The 25,881-nt window shown below is 38.8% G+C and overlaps 3 protein-coding genes across 4 annotated transcripts in view; 1 reads left to right on the forward strand and 2 right to left on the reverse strand.

Moving 5' to 3' along the window:
• The window catches only part of LOC111330633 (uncharacterized), an 82,561-nt gene extending 78,677 nt beyond the window's left edge, over positions 1-3,884 (reverse strand). For both annotated transcript variants that reach the window (XM_022935528.2, XM_088744390.1), the window contains exons 1-5: positions 3,574-3,884; positions 2,936-2,997; positions 1,849-1,944; positions 835-912; positions 144-236 (exon numbers count right to left, since the gene is read on the reverse strand). In XM_022935528.2, the coding sequence (XP_022791263.2) occupies positions 144-236; positions 835-912; positions 1,849-1,944; positions 2,936-2,997; positions 3,574-3,697 (453 nt within the window). In that variant the 5' untranslated portion in view covers positions 3,698-3,884. The remainder of the gene's footprint in view (positions 1-143; positions 237-834; positions 913-1,848; positions 1,945-2,935; positions 2,998-3,573) is intronic.
• A 14,099-nt stretch (positions 3,885-17,983) lies between these two features.
• LOC111330635 (protein N-lysine methyltransferase METTL21A) lies at positions 17,984-23,039 on the forward strand. Its single transcript, XM_022935531.2, has 2 exons — positions 17,984-19,327; positions 20,752-23,039. The coding sequence occupies exons 1-2, from the start codon at positions 18,686-18,688 to the stop codon at positions 20,824-20,826; spliced, it is 717 nt and encodes a 238-aa protein (XP_022791266.2). The 5' UTR covers positions 17,984-18,685; the 3' UTR covers positions 20,827-23,039.
• Positions 20,605-25,881, reverse strand: LOC111330636 (uncharacterized). Its single transcript, XM_022935532.2, has 5 exons — positions 25,449-25,881; positions 24,240-24,654; positions 23,210-23,398; positions 22,453-22,646; positions 20,605-21,968 (listed from the first exon to the last, which is right to left on the reverse strand). Exons 1-5 carry the CDS (start codon positions 25,728-25,730, stop codon positions 21,750-21,752), a joined length of 1,299 nt encoding a protein of 432 aa, XP_022791267.2. The 5' UTR covers positions 25,731-25,881; the 3' UTR covers positions 20,605-21,749.

Raw genomic sequence — 25,881 nt, forward strand, 5'->3', positions numbered from 1 at the left:
CCTCATTAAATAGACTAAGTTTCAAAGGAATTCTAAAGACACTGGATGTTATCAACTGAAGGTGGCCACTTTACGATTATTTTTCAAAAGAAATATGATAGCATGAGATGAAAAATACATGAGGTGAGAATTTCTTTGCTTACCTGATAATGGTGAACAATGGCCCAGATCAATAAAAGAACAAAAGTTTGGTTCCCATCAACAACAGATTCTCTCTGGATGTTTACAATTTTCACCTAGCATGGAAAAATTACTCGTAAGTAATCTGTCCATACCTGTTAATGACAATTCCCACCATAAATCACGGATTTGTCTCAAATATATTACAATTATTAGAATAACTTTTCTTTAATCTCTGAAAAAGAATATATGGCGAGAGAGGGATAATTCATACATACAACTTGTGCAAAATGGTCTTAAATTCATATCACTGCAATATTTCACAATCATTGGATCATTGATATGTATCTTAATTTAGACAAGCTCTGTTAGTCAAGACTAATTTGCTCTCAAAAAAGCCAGTTTATACCAGAAAAAAAAAAAAAAAATTGTTAACAAAACAACAATGTAAACCTAGCATCAAAGACAACTGAACATTAAATACTAACTGAACTACTGGACCTCTCAAGAAAATGTTTCTTGATCTTAACTATCAATGTTCCCCTAAAGTACATGCAGCTCCTAAAACTGAAAAGCCTCTTTATAACCATGTTTTTTTTTTCTTATAATCATGATGCATTTTAATAAAGTTAATTTGACAGCTACATTCAGGTTCAATTCTTCCTATTAATTAATGTAGTACACTTACATTATTAATTAATGTAGTACACTCACATTTTTGGTTGTCAAAAATTTCAAGGCAGCTCCAACATTTGCAAGGTGATGGGGTCTCTTATTTCCTTTTTCTTTGGGCTAAAAAAGCAAACAATTCATTATTAAGCACTTACAACGTATGTTGGAAAGTTGCATAAACATATATGTGTCATGAACTTAAATGCCCTGTCCACAGCCACCAATCGGAATCTCAGTTCTGACCTGGATTAGGAAGTCTTCCTTCATAAGCTGCTGATGTTGCACACCACTTTAATCACGCGAAATAACTAACACAACAAACAGTAACCTTCTCCTCAACTGTCGTTTTCACCGCCTTGTTTTTCTCGTACGATCCTTTTCTTTTTTTTTAATCCCAAAATAATCACCTGGACTAGTCCCAGTTACTCTCGTCCTGCTTTTCACTGACACTTTTCCCCATAAAAGATTTAAAAGGATTGATTTTGTTTCAAGATCATACCAAATATCCAGCTGATAAACTTGAACTAATGGCAGAAAGTCAGAAACCAATCACTTCTCAAGATAACTGGGTGACCTAATTTACCTCTCAGGATCCACTGATATTATTGAAAATTCTCCCTTCTTTGGCTGCTCTACAATTCCTTCAAAGTGGTGGGGAGAATTTAGCATTGAATCAAGATAACATACCCTCCCCCTCTCAAATCCAAATAAATAAGTTACCTTGTCTTGCCAACTATATGCTTGGCATTTCAGTTTTACAGACTGAGTTGATATTATGTGAATTGGCCATTGTGAAAAGAATACTAAAACTGAGGTTTCAAGTGTTGGCCCTTTGTCAAAGTGATTCAGGGCTAATGCACGCTAGCAAATATCAGCTTTACAATCTCTTCACATTATCAACTCAGTTGATAAAACCATGTTATCTTGTAATAAGCTACACCTACACAGCACCACAGTTTCTTTAAAAGCTTACCCCTTTATATGCTAGGTTATAACCTATTTGGTTCATTTCTCTAGACTTACAAGAACAAGATACCTAATACAGTTAAGTCTCACCAAGTGTTCTCCTGACAATACTTCTAACAGGACCAGTAACTTTGTGCCATCTTTAAGCTCCTCAATTAAGTCGTCAATATAGAATGGAGGCTTGTGCTGTTTTAAAAGCAAACAATTTTGATAATGCAATTATAAAACTAGATAAACTGTCAAACAAGTAGGTGATGACCAAAAACCACAACTCGTCTGAAACACAGGGATCCAACAATCATTTCTAAGACTTTTGATTATCAATGGGTCTCTCATTGTGTTAAAACTGATTGTACAGGGTAATCAGCTGATTTCTCAAAGACTGTCAACATATAAGTTACTGACAGAAGAAGCACCGTGTTTACTAGTACCAGTAATTATAAAATATGGATCATCAACAAAGACAGACAGAGATAAATAAATTGGCTGAACATCCCACTAACCACACAAAAAACTCACAGATTTATTAAAAAAAAAAAAAGATGTTTAATTAACACTTGTGGCCGCACAGGGACATAGAAAGCATCTGTGACCTTATGAGGTAGTAAACTCACATCAGTTGTGACTTTAAAAATCAATGTTCTACAAAGGGGAATATAAGGATTCATATTTGAAAAACATTCTGCATGCTGATAGGATCAGCTGTGTGAAGATATTTGGAAGTATTTTTTAGTCAAGAACCACAAAAACTACACACAACATGAACAATTACAAACAGACTGAGCAACTGATTGGTTGACTGATCAATCGACACGCTGACAACCACCAGACAGGATACTGGTATGATCGACTAACTGATCACCAACTGACCAAAAAGAAAGACCATCTGTCCATCCGGAAATTCAAAGGCAAGGGGAGAAAGTTGAAAGCAGCTGCATTAGCTTTAAAGGACAGTCAGACATTTATTTGAAGGAGCCAGCTGGCACCATTCCTGACTTCCTAACTAACTTCTTCATTTCAGAATGAGCTGGACAAACTGACACGATTAACAAAGTGATATCTTACCACAATCTAATGAACAAAACAACAATCCTAAAACTGTCTTTGATGGATATCAAATTGACTTCAATCTATTACTGCTTCACAAATTGGAAAGGGACTACCAAATAACCCTTACCTTTTGAAGAAAGTAATTAATCCATCTTGTAAATGTCCTCTTCTGTACCAATAATTGTTCCTCTATAAAAAACGAAAAAGACATTAACAAAGCAAATTTAACATAACCCTATCAGAGTAACCAAGAGTGGCAGCCATGTTGGAATCCATAGTAACCATAAACGTTCTCAAACCGAATGGTCTTCTGCAGCTATTAAAATGAAGTTTTAACACTCCTGTTTACCACGACAAACAAGTTATAAAGACAAAACACACGGCCCATGTCATAACCAACACACGATCTGTGCAGTTCTTCCGAAAGTATGGTATGCGATACGGAAATAAAGTTTCACTATGCATTTCACGTGCTCATCGAGCCTAAAACGGCTTTGGGTACATTCGTGTTTAGGATAATCAGATTAAACAACCAGAAAAATTCCCGATCAAAGTTGATTTCTTTCTAAATGTTTCAATTTCCGCGGGATCACTGAGATTAATTAAGCTAATTTTAACTATTTAATCAATAAAATATAAAACAGCGACCGAAATAATTTAAACTAGGCTTAGAACAGCTCAAAATAATCGGTTCGTAGTGGGGCTGTTGTTTCACAGCTCCGTTCTCGAGATCTTTGAACGATTGTGATTGCGGAGAAACTGTACCTGATAAAGAAGCTACTAATTTGTCTGTCGATGCCAAAAGCGATGGCGTCGCTGATCCCAAAGATTTGTCCGGCGAAGGACTGCGAGTGGTCGAGGAAAGTGAGTTTCGATTCCGTGACGCCATAACACCCCACCGTCAGCGTCCACCACTACAAAAGTACGCGCCAAAACTTTCAAACAAAGTTCCCCTCATAGCATCACTTTAATGATCTTAATCAGCAATTTCCATCAATAATACCACCTAGCAAATCACAGTAACAATATTAGCCATGTTTCACAGTGTTTGGTGATTCCACAATTCGTGCTACTGAGAATTGTTGTAAACATTCCACGGGTCACAGTTGGTCGACTAGCAGGGGTCCCCTAAGGCGCGAAAAAAGCGGAATGTTTGCGTGTTCCACTGTACCTGATGTTTTTCTTCTCTCTTAGTTCATAAAGGAACTTAGAATTGTCTCATTTGTAAATTGAACATGAAAAGCGGTAGACTAGATTTAACGGGAACTTAAATGACGAAACTGAAATATCATATGTGTAAAAATAGCACAAACTTGGTACTGAACAACTCACACGCGAGAAACAGCGCATGGATTAAAAAAAATTCATTTTGAAATTTATCGTGATTGCAAAGTGTATTCTCCGAAAATAACATCTCCTTTAATTATTCCGATCAAGTATAAACTAAAGGTAGCCATAACAAGTTGTAAACTAAAAGGAATGCAAAGGTCAAATTTTCATTGTTCAGCATAACATTTGTGTCAACAGAAGCCATGTTCTAAAAATATCTGTTAACTCGTTATCACCAACTCTAAAACAAAACAGAATTCCAAATGCCTTTCGGGTCGAGTTTATCATTTCATCGGTACTTGGCTGCCTTCTATTGTGTTCTTTTCTTTTTTTTTTTTTTTTCTTTTACTTCTCTGAGGGCCTGTCATTCATCAAAATAACTGTTTGTGTGATTGTTTTGTTTGAATATTTACTATTGTTTCGTTTGTTTGTAAAATCGTAGTTTATCTAATTCGTCCGCAGCTGATTGGATGCTGCCGATTGCTTTGCAAAACCAGACTTAAACATCCTTTTGTGAACACAACTAAGGGATTGTACGCAAGATGCGGCTTACAAATCAGATAGTCAAACATGAACGCGAATCTATAAGGATGGCTACTTACGAACAATAAGGTTAAGTACTACAATTTTTTTTTATCTCTCATCTCCGAAACATAAAAGTTATCTCACTTTGAAGACTCTACGATTAACCATTCCTGCTAAAAATGGAGAGGTTTTTTGTTATTTCTCCTTTGCCAAAATTAGTACGGAAATACATGCAACAAGCCCGAGTTACTGACACGCTTAGTCACTCAGTCGTATCAAGGTACTCACGCCAGCGGAGCCGTCGAAAGCGGGGGCCAATATTGGTGCGTTTTCTCACGTAACCCATGTGTTTGTACACGTACTTTGGTTAAAAAAGAATGCCTTTGGTCTTAATGCACTCGGAGAGAACAATCCCTGTTTTTTTAAGCGGAGAATCAATGAGGATCTCAATGGTGATATGGCTTTTACGGCTAACGGTTAAAATTTTAGCCATTTAAAGGCGAACGGTTAATTAATTTCTTTCAGTTACTGGTAATTAAGGTTCTTTGCGTCAATTTACTTCTCAAATCAGTTCTGAAATGATAGTAATACAAAGCATATATGGCATACTACTTCAGTAACAGAGTTACTCTAAGTGTTGCACAAATATAATGCATCAAACAAACTAAGATTTTGGCATTCCCAAAATGACACATCCTAGGTAGGAAAAGTAGCCTGCGAAGCAAGCCCTGGGGGAAAGGAGGGGAGATTGGGGAAAGCGGAATTTGCGGACGGGAGAGGGAGCTCTCCCCTCCCCTCCGCACATTCCGCTTCCCCCAATCCCCCCTCCTTTCCCCCAGGGCTTGCTTCGCAGGCTTTAGGAAAAGTTTTTACAGCTACCTTTTTTACGACGGACGATTAAAAATTTGTCAATGTCTACGCCTCACTGGTAAATGGTTTGCTCCTTGACGGTTAACATTCAACCCCTTTGAGACCATCTTAAAACGATGACAGCACAGGGTTCACAAGTCTATGATACCCTCACTTTACTGCTGTTGCTGTATCTGTTTGAAATATCAAATGTGCAGCGCCCAACATTTCATTGGAAAGGGAAGGGCGCGTCTTGATTCGACAAATTTTGTACCCGATCTCCTGATTTACGGCAGATTATGCCTGTGGCATCTTTCTTATTGGGAATGAATCGTTTCGTGTCCGGATAGGCCAGAGAGAAACAAGAAAGAAGCACTAAAACGCAAATAAAATTGATGTACGTAGATGAAATTGAAAAGCTGGCGTTCGATAACTGGCCCCTTGTCGGGTAATAGATTGATTTACGAACAACGCCATAAAAATCTGCGTTTCAAAATTCGGTTTGTTTACACCTTTTCTTTTTTTCTTACATCATATTCTGGTTAAAAATCGACCGATTGTTCTTTTTGCCCGCTGGCTAGACAGAAACAGTTTCCTCAAAAAGTAATAACTTTCCTCAATAATAGCACCTGACTCTGACAGCTTTTACGGGAAGCCGCGGGAAAGAAAATACTGGATTTTTTTCTTTTCTTTTTCATTTAAAAAAATGCTGACAGGGTGTGATTAGCAGTGAACTGGATATGCAGGAATGGGAAGTATTTTTTATTATTTTTTTATTTGAGGATTTGTACCAAGTAAAGGAGCAGAAACAATAGGACATAGGTCCCCTACGAGGTTTAAGCTCCAACAAACCCACCCATCCCACCCCAGGGGAGGACATCCATCACACAGTAATCTCGTGCGTGGGAAATTAACGTCTCCTACCCCTAACCCTGCAGGAGACGGGACCTCTATTTATTCGTCCCTATCCGAGAAGACTAGAATATCTGACCATTTCTTGATGTTATAGAAAGGTAGCATATTCTTCTCAATTATTTTAAGACCTTGAGTGTTGGTCCGGCCGGGGGCTCGAACCCTCGACCTCCCGCACAACAGTCCAGCGCTCTATCCATTGAGCTAACCGGGAGGCGGTATGGTCCAGACACCTCGGAATTTCCCTCTTAGTCAATAAAAAGTCTGCACTTTAAGAGTCAGATTGCGAAGAGAAACGGACTTCAAATCTAGCTTGGCAACCTGGCCGCTTACCAGTCTCCAAACGGAGTCTCTTGTCTATAATTGGCAGCCACAAGAAGTGCCATTTGATACTGGGTGATGCTATATCGAAGGCGCTCGTCGAGGGTCGAACACACAAATTTATAGTACAGCGGTTAAATATAAAATATGTCATGTAAGCTGTACCACTTATTCCCAACGAAAAGTTCAAACCCGAAATGTGTAAGATCGCACTGAACAAAGTATAAAGATATACAAAAACTAATACAAATGTTTTCAGTGTGTTTGAGCTAATTTACAAGGTAGTCAATGCGCTAATAAACCTAACAGTAACGTTTGAATTTTAGACGGTAGCTGATCATCTCTTAAAAAGTAAAGTTTGAGAGAGATTCTCCTTGGAGCGTTAAGTCAATTTTTTTAGTAATGTAATACGAAAAACTTGTCAACACTGAAACATCAAATGATTCGTAAAATAACGAACAAGATTTTCAGGAATTGTACACAGCCTAGCCTAGTCTTAAGTCAGTCCCACACTAGGAAGAATCTTCTCCAATATCAATTTACGTCACTAATCTGCAACGATTATATCCTCGAACTCGTCTCTTTTCCCATCGAAATAACCCAAAAAGTACTGGTTTTTAACAGAACAATTTTCAAGGTTTTCCTCAAGGAACTCAATCTCCGATTTGTTTAAAGACGATTGAATAGTCGCCGCCATGATTACGCATTTTAGTGTCTCACTGAAAAACTGTTTTCAGTTTCAAATGTCATCCTTTCGCGGGCTTTCGCAAATATTCGCGGCTTTCATAATTTCCCCGCTGACCAAACTTACCGTTTACTCTTACCCTCGACGAGCGCCTTCGATATAGCATCACCCATTTCATACTCAACCAATTAGTGTTTTTTGGGGGGCGATATGCAGAAGAGCAGCTGCCTGTGAACTGATTGCTGTTACTTTTGAGTTACCCTTGTGCAAGTGGGGACAATACGACACATTTCTTAGTTGCCTTAGTCAAATTTTAATTCAAGCTTGAAAAGTTATGGGTTATGCGATACCTTTTGCGGGCATTTGGTGTGTAACAAATTTAACGGGGTAGTTTAATAACTACAGGAAAAGTCTTAAGTTCCTAATTGGTTGCTTGAGAAATAGGTTGCTTCCGATTCGCGCCCTTTTAGCGAGCTTACAAACCGATAATGATATCTCGCAATAATGTAACAAATTTATTACAGCCTAATATGAATTCGAATTTCTTGTCTGGTAGATATTTGTGTTAGCATAATTCATCAATCCAGGTTGCTGTTTCAAGATCAGTCATTACCCACATATTTCCTTATTATATGAATTTAGTCATAAGGCTCAACAGGCATTTTAACGTTAAGCACATTTTATTTTGTTATTGTTAAGCGTTTGATTGTGCCGTAGAAGGGATAATTCAATCCACTTTCTATGGCACTGTCCGAATTACGGTCATTTCACCCCATGGTTATTTCGCCCCCAGCCACTTCGCTCCAACCAAAAGTCAGTTCGTTCCATAATCGAAGCCACTTCGCTCCAACCAAAAGTCACTTTGCTCCATAATCGAAGTCACTTCGCTCCATACAAAAGTTACTTCGCTCTATACAAAAGTTACTTCGCTCCATACAAAAGTTACTTCGCTCCATGTTACAAGTCAAGTGTATCTATGCTTACAAGATTGCATTTACCTAATTTATGAGTGTCTTACATAAACGGGCTCTGCCCAGATGTTGATATCCTTGGGTTTCACCTACGTGACCAATACCTTAGCAACGGTTACTATCCGCCATCTTGGTGTCCCTCGAGCGTAAACAAACCGTATCTAACGAAGAGTTCATGTGAGAAAGAAGGGATGGTTTTATGCATTATTGTTGGCTGTTCGAGCAAAAGTGGAAAGCATAAAGGCTAAGGATTTTTTCGTATAATAATTTAATAATTTTATTATTTCTAGAGCGCAAAATTCATTATATATATATGATCTAATGCGCTATACCTAAGATCATCACAAATCAAGGGGAAGAACAGGAGGAACTAGAAGTTGTTGTATTGTTCGAGGCTTGCGGCTGTTGTAGATCCTCGATTTTTTGGTCGAGCTTTTCTTTGAGCTTCTTAGCCGATGAGAAATCGATGTCTTTAGCCCTCGCATACGGCACTTCATTGACCTATGTCGGCAAAATCCATGAGCATTTTACCTGAGTGCAAGTAAGCTTGGGGTGTCACGAAAACTCACACCCCGAAAACTCAGACTCCTCGAAAACTCAAGAGATAAACTCGACTAATGATCACTCCTGGTAATCCCTCGTGTATTTTGACCTTTTGGGTCTTCATCCAACTGAAGCAGCAAAAGCAAGGCCGCAAGTTGCACGTTTCGCAAAATCGTCCAATGGTTGAGTATTAAAACATTTTAGAGTGACACAAGACTTCATTTAGCTTAGATTTCCTCCATTTTTCCCGTTAATTTTGAACTTTTCATTCACAGTTAACGGGATCAAATGCGCTCGCTCCAACACCAAAGTATTAAAATGTGGCGTGATTTTGACGAGCCGAAAGGGACATTTGTTTACCTTTTTGTACTTCGTCGCACAGATCCTTGTTGTCGCTCTGTTAAAATTCTTAAATATTTCGCGATAATAATGGATACAAACAGAGACTCGGCCCACCAGTCCCAAAACGAAGACAATTTTGCGACCCTTGGGCTAGAGTTCTTAAATGAGGCAGAAAGAGAAAAACAACGCAAAAGAAGACTCGGCATCAGCGCCGTCACGATTCGCCTCACTGAAGAATCACTCTTGATATTGTTGTTCGTCTTTCGCGTCGGATTTGTTGCATTATTCCACCGGTTATATTATAAAAAAAAATTGGTTCATGCTTTATGCTATGCACTATCGAATTATGGAGCACCTCGGAAGCTTGGAGAACACTTCGAGGGACCTGAGTTTTCGGTGTCTGAGTTTTCTTGACACCCAGCGACCTTGCCATGAATTCTAGTAGTTGCCTCTAACATAAATAAAACACTCGCGATATGTGAGCATGACTCAGCCAGTCCAGCTTTGCATCCCAAGCAATGGGCTGACAAAATAGTCCCATCGTTTTCGGAAATGACCCAAATGTTCACTAAAGGATCATTCATATGCTGTGAATGCCAAACTCGTGCTCTCACGGCATACTTGCCGGCGATTACTTTGCCTACAACTGAGGTTAAAAACCCCGACACCATTTGATTAAACGCCTCTAGACTCTTGAACGCCTTGAACTCCTTCTTGGTGTAGAAGCTGGTCTCAAGAAGGAGGTAACTCAGCAAGTCCGACGCTTCCACAGGAGGCAAGCATTTTGGACTGAACTTCTCGGCTGGTATGCTTGCAGGGTCAACCCCAATGACCGAGATCTTTTGCAAACATCTTTCCTTCCAACTCTCTAAGCTTTCGGCATACTCAGAGAGCACTGGGATACCTTAAGATGAATGCCAGATACTTTTATCGCTTTTTTCTTCCTGGATATTCATGTAGTTGGCGAAATAATACGGCGATAAGAGAGAGGGCTTCACTATAGAAATCGACTTATTATTCATAAATTTGACACCCGAGGGACACCAACATGGCGGACACTAACTTCAGCAAAGCTTGTGACGTCACCTGAAACCCAGCCATTGATCGCTTTTGATCATGGGTCTTACAATCTGAGACCTTACAATCAGGGGTCTTACAATCTGAGACGTTTCAATCAGGGGTCTTACAATCAGGGGTCTTACAATCAAGGGTCTTACAATCAGGGGTCTTACAATCAAGGGTCTTACAATCAGGGGTCTTACAATCAGGGGTTCTTACAATCAGGGGTCTTACAGTCAGGGGTCTTACAGTCAGGGGTTCTTACAATCAGGGGTCTTACAATCAGGGGTCTTACAATCAGGGTCTTACAATCAGGGGTCTTACAATCAGGGGTCTTACAATCAGGGGTCTTACAATGAAGGGTCTTACAATCAGGGGTCTTACAATCAGGGGTCTTACAATCAGGGGTCTTACAATCAGGGTCTTACAATCAGGGGTCTTACAATCAGGGGTCTTACAATCAGGGGTCTTACAATGAAGGGTCTTACAATCAGGGGTCTTACAATCAGGGGTCTTACAATCAGGGGTCTTACAATCAGGGGTCTTACAATCAGGGGTCTTACAATCAGGGGTCTTACAATGAAGGGTCTTACAATCAGGGGTCTTACAATCAGGGGTCTTACAATCAGGGGTCTTACAATCAGGTATCTTACGTTTAGGGGTTCATATCAATGTTTCTTACATGAATGGGCTGTGGCCCAGATGCTGATATTAATTGATCGCTTACGATTATAGGGGACTTACAATCCGAGGTCTTACAATCAGGGGTCGTACGTTTAGGGGTCTTACGTTCAGGGGTTTCATGCTATCAGTGTGTCTTACAACCGAGCAACTCATGATACATCAATATATTTTGTGCGTTTCTATTGAACACATTTGCCGAAAATAAGACACGAGGTAAGACCAGCCAATTCATGTTTAAAAAGTGTCCATGCTGGACTGAGAGAAAATAAATAGAAGGAGAACATGGGCTTACTAGTTTTATAAAACAATAAAACTATTTCTGTTGGCCGTGCGGTCTGATGGTATCACTATGACATTTTCCTGTCGAGCATTGGAGCTCTTTGTACACCACGAGGCCACCTGGACGCTTTTTGTGCTCTTCTTTTCTAGTCTATGGAAAGGGGGGAGGGGGAATTTTTCTATCCCATGTCCACCATCGACCACCACCACTTAATTGAACATAACGAGCGCCCACTCTTGGTAAATTAGTGCTTGCCTCTTCTAAAAACGAAGTAATCTCTTCGAGCGATCGAGAGAAAAACCTTGATTTGTGCCTAATAACTACTATAGACTGTAGCAGTCTAGAAGGGAGAAATGTAAGCCACAGATTGGGCTGGAAATTGAAGCTGAACAGTTGAAAATTCAGTCGACTAAAATCTTTTGTTCAAGACTCTTACGAAGTTTCGTTCGACGTGACTACCATCTTTACTCTCATAAACACCCTGTCGTCGGCTTCTTTGACCTCTTGTTTCTTGATATATCTCTTGTCGACCCAATCGACGACCTGGGGTGGTAGGCACGTTGTTGTGTGGCCCTGGCCTTATCGAGGTAGGAGGTAATGGTGAGTGTACAGAGGACTGCTGGATTGACGGGAGAGTGCAACCAGTACTCTCCGCTCCCTTTGTGACTTGCCGTTGATGTGGCAAGTGCCTGAGTCTATTTCTGTTGGCCGTGCGGTCTGAGGGTATCACTATGACATTGTCCTGTCGAGCATTGGAGCTCTTTGTACACCACGAGGCCACCTGGACGCTTTTTGTGCTCGTCTTTTCTAGTCTGTGGAAAGGGGGGAGGGGGGGATTTTTCTATCCCATGTCCACCATTGACCACCACCACTTGAACATAGCGAGCGTCCACTCTCGGTAATTTAGTGCTTGCCTCTTCTAAAAACGAAGTAATCTCTTCGAGCGCTCTGGAGAAAAACCTTGATTTGTGCCCATTTGTGTAACCTGCTGAGCCAGATTCTAATGGTTCATAACCACTTGAGCTCGCAGCGGCAGAAACTGAAAGCTACTTTCTTGTTCGTGCCAGCTCTCTTGACGATGCTGTTCTCGTTTGATGCTCTTCAACCTCTGAATGTTTTTTCGGGCCAAACGTCAAAGCATACCTGAGGAATTTTTAAATCTTTTTTGTGGAATTTTGGTCTTAATTATAAACAGACGTTTCGACTGAAACCATAAGTCTTCATCAGTGTAGTTTGTCACGTGGTAGATCACTATCACGTGAAAAACGTTAACGTCGGGGAACGGAGACGAGGGCCCGGTCCCAAGTGTGAGACAGAGAGAACTGGAGCTCCTCCCCCCTTTCTTTCTGTTCAGGGTTGGGTTCTCCACCTTCTCCTATATGGCTTCTTATATCCCCCTCCTTCGCCAATCTCGTTCTTTATCAAGGATCTTGACTCTCTTCGAATCCAACACGTATCCCGTGTCCTTCAGGTGACAATAAGCTGTTGAATTTTGAGCAGGATTGTAGTTTGGCCGTTGATGTTGTTTTACCCTCCCTGGCTCTGATGGACTGAAGAGTCTCTCCCACATAGGTTTCGGTGCAGCCCTCCCCTCCACAGGTAATACCCATATCCCCCATCGTAGCGAACCTCTCTATGGAGGCCTTCGAACAACAGGCTTTACACACCTACACCGGCACCCCCCCTAGACTGTGGCTCAGTTACGTAGACGACACATTTATAGTGCTACCTTAGAAAGAGATTTGGCGTTTTTTCGAGCATATTAACAGCGCCAAACCCTCCCCCCCCCTCCCGGTTAGCTCAATGGATAGAGCGCTGGACTGTTGTGCGGGAGGTCGAGGGTTCGAGCCCCGGCCGGACCAACACTCAGGGTCTTAAAAATAATTGAGAAGAATTTGCTACCTTTCTATAACATCAAGAAATGGTTAGATATTCTAGTCTTCTCGGATAGGGACGAATAAATGGAGGTCCCGTCTCCTGCAGGGTTGGGGTAGGAGACGTTAATTTCCCACACACGAGATTACTGTGTGATGGATGTCCTCCCCTGGGGTGGGATGGGTGGGATATAGGGCGCACTTAATTTGGAGCCTCGCTCTGTTGTGCGACCCTCACCACACTCTGGTGAAAGTGATTAAATACCCCCATATTCGGTTCACTCAGGATTCGGGTCATGATAATGCTATTGCTTTCCTGGATTGCCATGTTCATGTGGATAGCGATGGAAGTCTGGCAAGAAAAGTGTATAGGAAACCTACCCACACTGATCATTATCTACAATTTGACTCCCACCATCCCTTAATACACAAGATTGGGGTTTTCTGGACACTTAGTCACAGAGCGGAACAGGTGATCAGTGATCCTGACATCTTGAAAAATGAGAAAAACAACATCAAGAAGTCTCTCCGAAAATGCGGACATCCTGACTGGGTGTTCAGCGGAAACCAAAAAGATCACGATGAACGGGGGTGTGGCACTGACAACGTCAAGAGGAGACACACGACCTGGGTAACCATCCCTTACATACGAGGCCTATCTGAGAACATTAAAGACATTCTCAAAGAGCACGATGTAACAGCGTTTTATAAACCCCAGAACACTCTAAGACAACAGTTGGTCAAAGTTAAAGACAAATAGCCGTTTGAGAAGCGCTCCAACCTGGTATATGGTATTACCTGTGGAGGGGAGGGCTGCACCGAAACCTATGTGGGAGAGACTCTTCAGTCCTTTAAAGCCAGGCTAAAACAACATCAACGGCCGAACTACAATCCTGCTCAAAATTCAGCAGTTTATTGTCACCTGAAGGACACGGGAGTGTTGGTTTCGAAGGGAGTCAAGATCCTAGATAAAGAACGAGATTGGCGAAGGAGGGGGACAAAAGAAGCGATATGGGAAAGGGTGGAGGACCCAACCCTGAACAGAAAGGGGAGGCTTCGGTTCTTTCTGTCTCACACTTGGGACTGGGCCTTCGTCTCCGTTTCCCGACGTTTGTCACGTGATAGTGATCTACCACGTAACAAACTACACTGATGAAGACTTATGGTTTCAGTCGAAACGTCTGTTAATAATTAAGATCAAAAATTCCAGAAAAAGATTTAAAAATTCCTCATTTGAATTGAACCACGTCAAAGCATGCCTTTTTCGATAAAATTCACATAGTTCTAGCATTGATGGGGGTTTCTTTCTCGCTCGCATCTTGAGTCGCCGATCTTGTGTAACTTTAACCTCTAACCTTGTCTTTTTGTTTTTCAACTTTTCCGCGTTGTTTTCTTCAGATCATTTCAATTGACGTCACAGGAAAGGGCTGATTGATTTTCCGCCAATAGTAATAAATTACTGATCTTGCCGCAAGGTCAGGGTTTGTTTAAAAAAATAACTAGTTTAAAAAAAGGAAATGATACTGTTCCCCACGAGCAGTGCTAACTTACTCATTAGGTATGCTCAGAAATACCAAACACTGTCCCCAAGTCTTCAGTAGATCTTTTCTTCAATCTTTTAATGTCATTTTTCGTTATCATGGTTGGTTATCTTGTTGGTGACTTTGTTGGTTTTTTTTTTTGGTTGATATGTTACCGATTGATAAACCTATCACAAACTTTCAGTTAATGACTGACCGCTGTCAAAGACTCTAATTGACTTAAGAGCACAAGTGAACTCTGATATCACTTTTGCCAGAGAGGAACAGAACATTAGACTTGACGATATTAGCTGTATCTATAGTTTGAAGAAACATATGACTATGTGTTTTATCGACCCCTGCTCTTTTGCTGTGGTCTAACTTCTTCGTTGGGCTTTCCAGCCGAGAGGAGAACAGCTGAGGCTGATTGTCATGTAATCGAAAGGTTCGGTTTGACAGAAGTACTCAGATTCATTTTTATTATGAAAGATTCAGCTCTGTGCAAGCCATTCCTTATTTTGCAACTTATACTTTAACTCTTTAACCCGAAGGAAACCAATTCGTTACTGACAGTATGTTTCCTTTTTCGTGGTGTTAATTATAAGTGGCGATTTATATACACAACACTTCGAACTTGCTAAAAGCCACAAGAGTTTGGTGAAGGAGTTTTCTAAGAATGTCTGATGTAAAATTAAAAAAAAAAGACTATAAGATGTTAGCTGTAAAGATGCACTTGGAATTTCACGTTTAAAAAAGCTGTAACAATCTAAAGTAAAAAGAAAAAAAAATGGACGGTTATGCCCAATTAGAATTGATAGCGGTCAATCATAAACTGATTTTATAACCACTTTCCTCCATTATAGTTGGCCGGTTGCTCACGGAAAAGAGAGGTAGAGGAAATCTGAGAAAAATTCGCACGACTCTCATCGTGCGGAAAAGAGAGGTAGAGGAAATCTGAGAAAAATTCCGGCAAGCGAGAGTGTTTGGACTTAAGATCTTTCAAATAGATACCGAACAGAGCCGTACATGCCTATTGTAGAGTAATAAGACGTCTTTGTAAGCGCCCGCGGACGCATGCGTACGAGGAATCAAAGATGCTGTTTACGTTGTAGTTATGTAACTGGTGTCACACACCGTCTTGCGTTATAAGTACACAAGACATGCGGACTCTAAAATAAAAAAATCCTGTTTCTTATGCTTTATTTTAAGTTTATTTTCTTCAGTTTTGTTTTTCATACTCCAAATACATATCATAGTTTTTCCATTGAGCTCTTTCAGTTTTACAAATACCGCTTCGTTATCTCCTTGTTTATCTCCGATTGACGGTTGATTTTCTTTTTTTTTTTTTTTTTTTTTTTTTTTTTTTTTTTTTTCTACTGTCAGACGGCTAACGATAAATATCACAGAGATATTCTAACTAAAGCTTAAAGTTGGCTCTTATATCAAAGACCACGCAGTCTTAAAGTACTTGAAGATAACGAGTTCTCGTTTAGAATCTGTTATGCGCAGGCGTGGACATATATAAGGAAGCTTGCAGACTTAGATATAGGCAAAAGGACATCGTCATCACCATCTACAAGGACATCAACGCAGACGTATCGTCGTTACAAGAGAAAAGAAAGAAACAATCAACTAGAATCTTTTCTTTAATACTCTTACGAAGTTTCGTTCAACGCGACTGCCATATCTATTCTCACAAACACCATGTCGTCGATTCCTTTGACTTCTTGTTTCTTGATAGATCTCTTTTCGACCCAATCGACGGCTTGAGGTGGCAGAAAAGTTGTTGTGTGGCCCTGGTTTTGTTGGGGGAGGAGGATTGACGGGAGGGTGCATTATTGAGAAGATATTATTGAGAAGATATCTTTTAATCAAACTGCTCTAGTTGGCAACAAGGATTTGGTAAATTTAAAAAAAATTCAGGAATTTTATCTTACTACCTGTAATGAAATTTATGGTAAGATTATAAAGAGGGGGTGAATAGGCTAACGGATCGGCGCATTCTGAGAATTATTTTGCCTGGATTTCGGATTTAGGGCAAAATATTAACGGATTTGCGGATTCTGAAATTGCAACGGTTCACGGTTTTGTCAATTTTTTAGGTCCGGATTTTGGATTTTGCTTGTGAGGAAGTTCGGATTATGGATCTGAACGATCGTCAGAAATGCGTTGTTTTCTGAGTATATGTATTTTTTTGTCACGGACGAGACTCTCTGCATGTCACGCATCAGGGAAATAGTAACGCACTGGGACGTCTGCTGTATTCGCGCCCTTATCCCCCGGGGGGATGACTCCCACATGAAACAGACGGGATGCTCGTGGTCTCGCTTAGGGGTGTAAATTTTGGATTTTGGTCTCGCTTAGGGTGTTCCAGGCAAAGCGGCAATATTTTAAGCCGCCAAGGTCTCGTTTAGGGTTCCGCAAAGAAATACAGAATTACGCGAAGAGAAACAGAAGTAAAATTTTCTTTTTAACTTGTTTTGTTTACCGTATTACCTCAACATTAACTAGTTTTCTATTTTACCAAGTGCCAAAGAGACAATGCATGAACATGAGCGGTCTCTTTTAGGGTTCAAAATTTGCTTAAGTCACGCCCAGATGGTCTCCTTTAGGCGATTAAATTTAAAATTTCCGACGAGCATCCCCATTTGTTTCATATGGGAGTCCCCCCCCCGGCCTTATCTTTGATACTGTACCCCACCGTTTGCAATTTGCTCGATGGGCAAGCCATTGCCTAGCTAACACATAACAGCTCAAGGTGTGTTTTTCACCTTTTTACGAGGCAAGTAGCGAACGGATTCGGATTTAACGATTTTTTTTAACAGACTGACGGATTTGGTTATCAAATCGTAGCGGATCGGCGGATTTGCATACCCCTATTCACCCCCTCTATAAACCAGTTTGAATCACTACTTATATTTTAATTTATGCTAGGATTTTTCTACTGTTTTTGTAATTACTTTAATTGGATAGAAGTTAGATTTATCGCAGGTCCACATCAGCTTAATGCTGCCAGTAATGGAGCTTTCTTTTTGTTACAGTCTCAAATCTCATGGGCAGAAATACCTGATCAGCTGGATGGGAATTTTAATCGTTTTACCGTCTCTTCAATTTCTTTTACATCTTATTATTATTCGTATTTTTCATTCTTGCACAATAAAAATGACGCTAACCTGCATTACTTACAATACTTGAATTACTTACTTTCTTGAGAGACTACTTTACTTACAATACTGACAAACAATGCACTAAAAAGTATTGTCTACGTTATGTTTTTTCTCAGTTCGTGAGGGGGCGATAGTACAAATCGTGCGTTCTGATCGGTTCCGAGAGCGGGAAGTATTCAGTATTCTGAGAGCGGGCCGGTATCCATTTCGTGTTGAGTATAGAAATATATGTTGTTTTGCCGACTGGGCAGCATTTTTAAGCAGATACTCCTCCATCATCCCCTGATGACGGTGAGCAACACGAAACAGGCTTGTAGGGATAAAAACGTAGTCTTCGTATTTTTCTACTCAACATATACTGCACTCTACCTTTATGTATTGAGCACTGTTATACGGAAAAATCGAAACACAGACTTCCCGTATGTTCTACAGATCCAAATATATATTATATATATTTAATAAGTTGAAAAGATTCCAAATCGATTACATTTACATTGCAGTTCTGTTTCGAGATCTTCTCTCTTCGGATGTTAAAGCGCTACTTAAAACTGATCTAACTGCAGGTTTGGTGGATTGGTGTCATCTGCCTTCCAAAGTACTGTTGTTTTTTCGTTTATTTTTTCAGTTCATCAAATACCTCCGCTAGAAAAGACAACTCAAGTTTGGCTCTCTAGCAGACTGAGGGAGTCTGGTTAACTTAACCTTGAGGCTTGGCTACAAAGTTGCGCCTGGCAGGTTTTGTAAAGACAGATAGTATTTTGTCGTGTTCTTTGGGGTTCTGCTGGCCCTACTGAGTTGGAGTAATCCTAGTTAACCATGTGGCTTCGACAAGAGTACAAACCTGAAAAACAACGGTTTGAAAAACCATTTGAACTTGAAATTGACAGAAGTTCTTACGCTGATCGATCTGGAGAGGGGGACAACAAACTCTACAATTACAAGTCTGTCATAAAACTTCGACAGAGCTACACAGCTCTTGGAACAACTGTTTGGGATGGAAGTATTGCGCTCGCTAAAATGTTCGATAATCGAGATCTATTTCCTATACATTATTTGCAGGAATGTCGAGTTTTAGAACTTGGAGCTGGCTGCGGTTTGGTTGGAATTTATTTGTGTTTGTTAGGTGCAAAAATGACCATTCTAACTGACCAGAAATGTTGTGTAAAAACTCTTGAAGACAACGTAGCAGCAAATGTGACTGAAGTTTGTCGGAGTAGAATCAAGGTTATGGAATATTGTTGGGGAAAAAACACAGAAGATTTGACAAAAGATGGTCTATTTCATCTGATTCTAGCAGCAGAGTGCCTTTATTCAGCAGACGACTCCATGCGGCTGGCTCAGTGCATTCCAAAGTTATCAAAATCTGGTTCACGCATCTATGTTTCGATGGGAAGAAATCGTGGAGGTGAGGGAGCATTTGTGAAAACAATGGCAAGTCAAGGTTATGACTGCAATGAGGTATGCAAATCAGAAACAGTGCTTAATTGGTGGTATGGTCAAACTTTGATTATCCAATTGTTAAAAGGGTTCATGGCCCGGGGGGGACTCCCATATGAAACAGACAGGGATGTTCGTCGGAAATTTTGAATTTAACCCTTAAAGGAGACCATCTTGGCATGGTTTAAGCAAATTTTGACCCCTAACAGAGACCGCTCATGTTCATGCATTGTCTCTTTGGCACTTGGTAAAATAGAAAACTAGTTAATGTTGAGGTAATACGGTAAACAAAACAGGTTAAAAAGAGAATTTTACTTCTGTTTCTCTTTGTATAATTCTGTATTTCTTCGCAGAACCCTAAACGAGACCTTAGCGGCTTAAAATATTGGTACTTTGCCTGGAACACCCTAAGCAAGACCAAAATCCAAAATTTACACCCCTAAGCAAGATGACGAGCTTCCCCGTCTGCTTTTTATGGGAGTCCTCCCCCCCCCCCTGGGGTTCATCGTCACGTTTGAGTGAGTCTTAATGGTATGTTTGTATAGTACGTAGTCTTCCACCTGTATTGAATGGTCACTTAAATCAGAACCACTCAAACAGAGAATAATCTTTCAAGTAAACTGAGTCAATAATTCTCTCCTGAAATCAATGTTGGTTGTATTTTTGAGTAATTTTTTGTTCATTGGGTAGTCAACCTTTATCAAGGGGTCACCCTTATATGGTTTGAAGTATCAGAGGACACTGAACATCCCACACTCTAAATGGTTAGGTGTTCTTAAAGATTTTGTCCTGCACGATAAACACAATAGCCTTCATTTGGCACAAAAATATGGTTGCATATTTGTCCTTGGACATTGTCTGTTCCTCAAAGCTCACAGGAAAACTGTTTGCATCTCGCAACAGATAATATCTACTGAAAAATATCTGTTGCAGGTAAAAATTAAATTCAGGTAAAAAAATTTTAACCTAGGTTGAATTTCAATTTCCTTTGTCTCCAAGCCCTAATTATTCACAATTAGGGCTTGGAGACAAAGAGAATTGAAATTCAACCTAGGTTAAAATTTTTTTTAACTGAATTTAATTTTTACCTGCAACATATCCTTGCTTATTTTCACACCAAATGGAGGCTATTGTTTATTTATGGGAATAAAAACAAATGCCAATAGAATTTCAAAATAATTGTGTGATGATTGACCATTAAGTAATACTGAATCCTCATCTTCAATTCTGACTGTTATTTGCCTTCCTTTTCAACCAAATCTGTATGATTACTCTGTTGCAAACATGATGCATCATCCTGCCTTGTCAAATAGATTTTATTGACAGAGCAGTAGGCTACATTCACAATGCACCAAAACTGGAATAATGTCAGAAAGTACACTGGAAAATAATCAAGTAATGTCAGTGCATAGTTAATTAATACCAGCCTTACTTATCTTTTGCAGGTCCCAAGAAATGAACTTCACCCAAAATACCAGGATGATGTTATAAAAATCCTGGAATTCAAATGTAAAGTTTGACTTGCTAACTAATAAAAGTAATTGATGAGAAATAGGTTGGTTATTGTAAGTAAAGAAGCCTGGAAAAAAACCCTCGAGGTACCAAGTCCTGAAATGCCATAATTAAGTTGTTTAGTTTCAAAATTCATCAAATTTGCTGAAGAACATTATGCACATAGAGCTGCAATTAAATTCTTTGCTCCCATTCATTATGTTACTAGTAATACTTTCATGCTTTAGGGAAGACTTGGAATTTTAAAAATAGTTTTCTTCATAAGTCCCAATTTACAAGATTGTAATTCAGTGCTGAGACTTACTTACAGAATGAGGTGTAGAATTGCAGAAACATCATTCAGTTATCATTAAAATATTGTTTTTGTTATAAATAAGATGACAGTTAGCATCTAAAATGTTTTTCTACTATTTTTAAACATGGTGTATTAGCTTGTATGAACACTTGGCCTTTGTTCACTTTTATTACTGTAATTTCCGGCTGTTTACCCATGGGTAATCTGTTGATTTTGCCTTAAATTCAGATTACTGGTAGCCAACTAGCCACAGATTAGTAGAAATTCAGTTTTGGCTCATAGTTTTCAATTTCCACCAGCCTGTTTGGCTAGTAAACAAACTGTCACAAATTGTCGTAACATCTAAGATGTCACTAGCCACTTGGCTTGTAAGTTAAAAAGTTAGTGTCGAACCCTGGGTACATGAAATTTTCCGTTATGAGTACAGAAATGAGGTTTCTTAAATTTTGAAGAAAGTGAATTTTGCAGGAAGAAAAGGCTTTAAAGGGTTTCAAGTTTCACATTGGATAGATCTACATGGTTTTCGGCTTGGCAGTAGCTGGTGAAATTCAGCAGACTAACAAGTGAGGTATATGTGCCTCTTCTGTTACCTGACATTATCACTAAAATTTTTGTTATCATGGTCAATTAAATAGTCTATTTGTAGGAGGATTTCAAGGACATAATCTGCGTCATTAAATTCTTGTCCACCTTGTTTAACAGTTGAGGTAGTTCGATGGCACAGCCTCGATCTTGCCAGTGCCCGCAATAGTCTAGAATGTAACGAATACAAATTGGTGATTCTGGATCTTTAAAACAGGATGCAAAATGGCAGGGGCTTTGTAGGTTATTCATATCAAAGTTGCAGGCTTCCTCCTGTGAGATAAAAAGTAGACATGATAATAAGTATTGTCTTAACAGATTACTATGGTTGTAGTCAACATGAGCCCACTTTGGTCCAGTGTGAAAAAAAATTGCTTTTAGTCTGATTACATCCTTCAGAACTTCTAGTAAACTTTTTCAAGCAGTTTTTAAGATGGAATCACACTCAGCTCTGTCAGATTTAAGAAAACCATAACAAATGTTATTAATTTCTTACCCAGTACTTTGTTAAATAATTTTTTTTCATCTTTTTGCCATAAAATAAATCCCTAACTGATCTAATAACAGGTCATGGTTAAATGGTATTTAGCTAGATGGTCTCCTTTTTCTTTTTATTTGAATGTTTTTTTTTTTTTTTAATTGATTTAAATTTATCTTTGTCCATAAATTCAGCTGGGAAAGAAATTAGTTACTATTGGACAATCTTTACATAATGCCTGGTCAAGGTGATCACACAGGTACAAATTTCTGTCATTACCTCAGTAAAGTCAGGGCCATTATGAATAATTTCATATTTTTCTGGTGACATTTTTCCTGTTTCAAATGTATATTCACTCATCCTCTTGTCTTGGTCTGAACAATCCAGTGGTTGCACATCCATCATCAAGAACTTCTCTTCATACTTTCTGAGTAAACTTCTAAATGATGCTGGCATACTTGGCAGGTTATCACCTTCACCACCATACATAGAAAATAAAATGAGGAGCTTAGATATGGAGAAATATTTATTGGTGCCACATGGATACATATTTAATCTCTGTGCATGTTTAAGATACCTGTCATGAAAATATATACTGTATTTCCTTGAATAAGCACCCACGCTCTAAAAACTGCCCTCCTTGAATAAGCCCCAGCCCCCTCCCTGCCACCATTTCAAACAAATGCTCCCAAATTCTTCCCTTACTTTCTTAAATAGCAGGGATGCAAGGAAAACCTTTTCTTAATTAGTTAAATATGTCTACCATTAAGACAACTAAATGCATTTTTTTTTTGCATACACTGAAGTGATGAGAAAGTACAAAATTTAATGTGTAACTCAAAATAAAATGACAAGTCAATTACTGATTTCTGACTATTTCCAGTAGATCAATTTGACAAAATTAAACTTCATTTTTTGTTTTCTGAGTGGTATCATAGTACCAATAAACACAATGATTCGCCAGGTTTCAGTTCTTCAAATAACAGCACAACAAAACTGTATGGATGAAAAAATAACTCATTAATTTATTTTTTACCTCTTCTTAGAGAAGAAGATCGTAGTTTTGCAGAATTTTTGGAAGTTCTTGATGGCCATAGAAACTGTACAAATAGGTTATACTCTGCTGAAAATGTTACATGTTGCCACCACATTTGTGGTATGTATAGCAAGTCACCCTCATCAAGGTCAATAGTCAAGTGTGGAATGCCTCTAGATGATAGAATATCTAGTAGATGAACAATGTTTAAATGAAGATAGTTGAATAATTGAAACTTGCGCACACCATACTGTGAAAAGGGGAGGGGAAAATTCCCACTAATCCAATCATATTCCAACTCTTACACCAACAAATCCAAATCTCTGATCTCACTCTAGAGCTTGCTCTTGTAGCAAATTTGTCATGCTTGGAAACTGCCTTTTTCATATTTTTATAAAAAAATGGTAATTGAACTGAGTAGCATGCAGTTTGGTCTGAAATCATACAAGTGATTTCAAAATGAAATGAGTGTGCAGTGCGAGTTTGATTTGAAATTGTGAGGTTAGTATGATTTCACACCAAAATTGCTTGACATGAAGTTCAATTACCACTTTAACACATCCATTTTGAAATTCCAAAGTTCAGATGCTCAAATAAAGGATTTTTCAGTAAACTATGTAGAAATTATTTATTAATTTGATGCATTACTAAGCTGGTTGGCAAAAAGTTGCAAAAGTTGTCTTTCATTTTCCTCTTCTATTATTGGTTTCTCTTTATTTAACAAGCCTTGAGATCTGATTGTTTGTTACGTTACAGTAAAGGATTCTCAATGGCTGGGAAAAGATGTGATTTAGAGCAAAAAATAGTGTGATTTGTAAATAAATTGCACCAGTGAAGACCAATCAGATTGCAAGGATCACCAGTGATTTTCATGTTTAAAATGAGAATCAGTTTTAAATTTTGCATATTTTAGTTAAAAATAGTCAGAGAAATACAACTTGAGAAGTAAATCAAAATATTAGTAATAATGATTTAAGAAAACACTAATTTTTTTTTAATTTGAAATTTTTTAAAAAAAAATTATGACAACCTGTATCAAACCTGGAAATTGCCAACAATTTGTCTCCATCAAAAGGAACTTTTTCCGAGTGAAGAGGTGAAATTAAAATTATTGTAGCACTTCCATTCAGAACACTGAGCAGCTGTTCATCTGAATGAAAAAACAAAGCTGTTGACACTTTCTCCTGGCGGTGGTGTAACCAAAGCTTGACTCCCATTTTCCCCATGAATTGACGACATTGAACACAAAGGGGAACTTTGATGTCATTAAGCATGTTAACTGTTGGTTCATCATAAAGTGTCAGATCTTCTTGTGAATATCGTGAGAAGAATTCTTTGACTGGTATGTTACTTTTACTACCCCATGGGAAATTCTGAATTCCACTTATAACTGATACTTGGAAGTCTTCATTTAAGGAATTGATCAGGTAGTTTTCTGTCCACACCTACACATACAAGAGACAGGAGAAAAGAGTTTGCTTACACAGTACATCTCTTAGGAAAATTTTAAAGATCAAATCACCAATACTTTTCTCTTTGAAAAATTTGTGTAGTAAAGCAATTGATCTGGGAGTGGGAAAGCAAAAAATTATCAATGTACACAGGTTTTCACCTAATTCATTTCAATTCATATTGTGCCAATATAAACAATTCTCTTCGCTTCAAATTTAAGATAGATTTTGTGGGTGAGTTTTGCATGATTAACCTTTTACCCCACAAGATCTGAGTTTTAATTAATTCTCCTCTCTAGCTGCTACACATTTGCCAGTAAACTAGTTCCAAGAATTTGGCATTTGATCAAGATAACTTCTACCTGATAAGTTTGAGTATTCTCATTACCTGTTTGCTGAATAATGTATGGATATTATAAGGAGAAGTTACATGTTTATCAGTTTTGGGAGGTAACAGTAAGACAATCTATTTGAAATGTTTAACAAGTTTATTGTTTTGTTTTGATCTTTTTTTTTTTCAAATAATTAACCAGAAAAAAACTCATCTCTTCCAATCTCCATGGCGTTGGAGTGAGCTAGACACTAAAGCAAAGTTTTCATCCCTCTTGAAAAATTATTCATAAAAAATTGAGTTAGCTGTCTATATGCAGTTTTTGAGAGTTACGTCCAACACGCTTTTGCCAGTTTCTTCGCGAGAAAGTATATATACAAGTATGCTATGCTTATGTTTAGAAGTAATTACAATTTTATTTTATTTGCTAAAAAATAATAAATACTTGCTTTCCTACCGTATACGCTGGCCAGTTCCTAGCTACCTTCCTCATCACGAACGGCATATGTTTCACCAGAAAATTATAGTAAAAATCTTGTGGAGAAATCATGAACAGGCTCTCCTCTATAAGAGTTTGCGATGTGGAGCGTTCATCATATTTGTTTGCTTCATCGCCACAATTGTCAGTATTACAATGAAGTTCTCGGCCTTGACAAACTTGTAGAAGAAAAAAGAATGTGAAAAATACTTGCAAAGGTTGGTCATCCCTGGCCATCACATCGACAGCAGAAAAAATCATGCTATTCTAAAGTCTCAGCTAGATAGGCCAGTATCTGTCAGGTTCGAAAATGAAGGCTGTAATTGTATAACTATCAAGGTGTCAACATCTAGCAAGAAAATTCTCGTTCCACCTCAAGGACACCTCAGAAACAAGCTTTGGAAAAGTTCAT

The sequence above is a fragment of the Stylophora pistillata genome, chromosome 14 (assembly GCF_964205215.1).
Source record: "Stylophora pistillata chromosome 14, jaStyPist1.2, whole genome shotgun sequence".
In the NCBI taxonomy this organism is placed as follows: Eukaryota; Metazoa; Cnidaria; class Anthozoa; order Scleractinia; family Pocilloporidae; genus Stylophora; species Stylophora pistillata.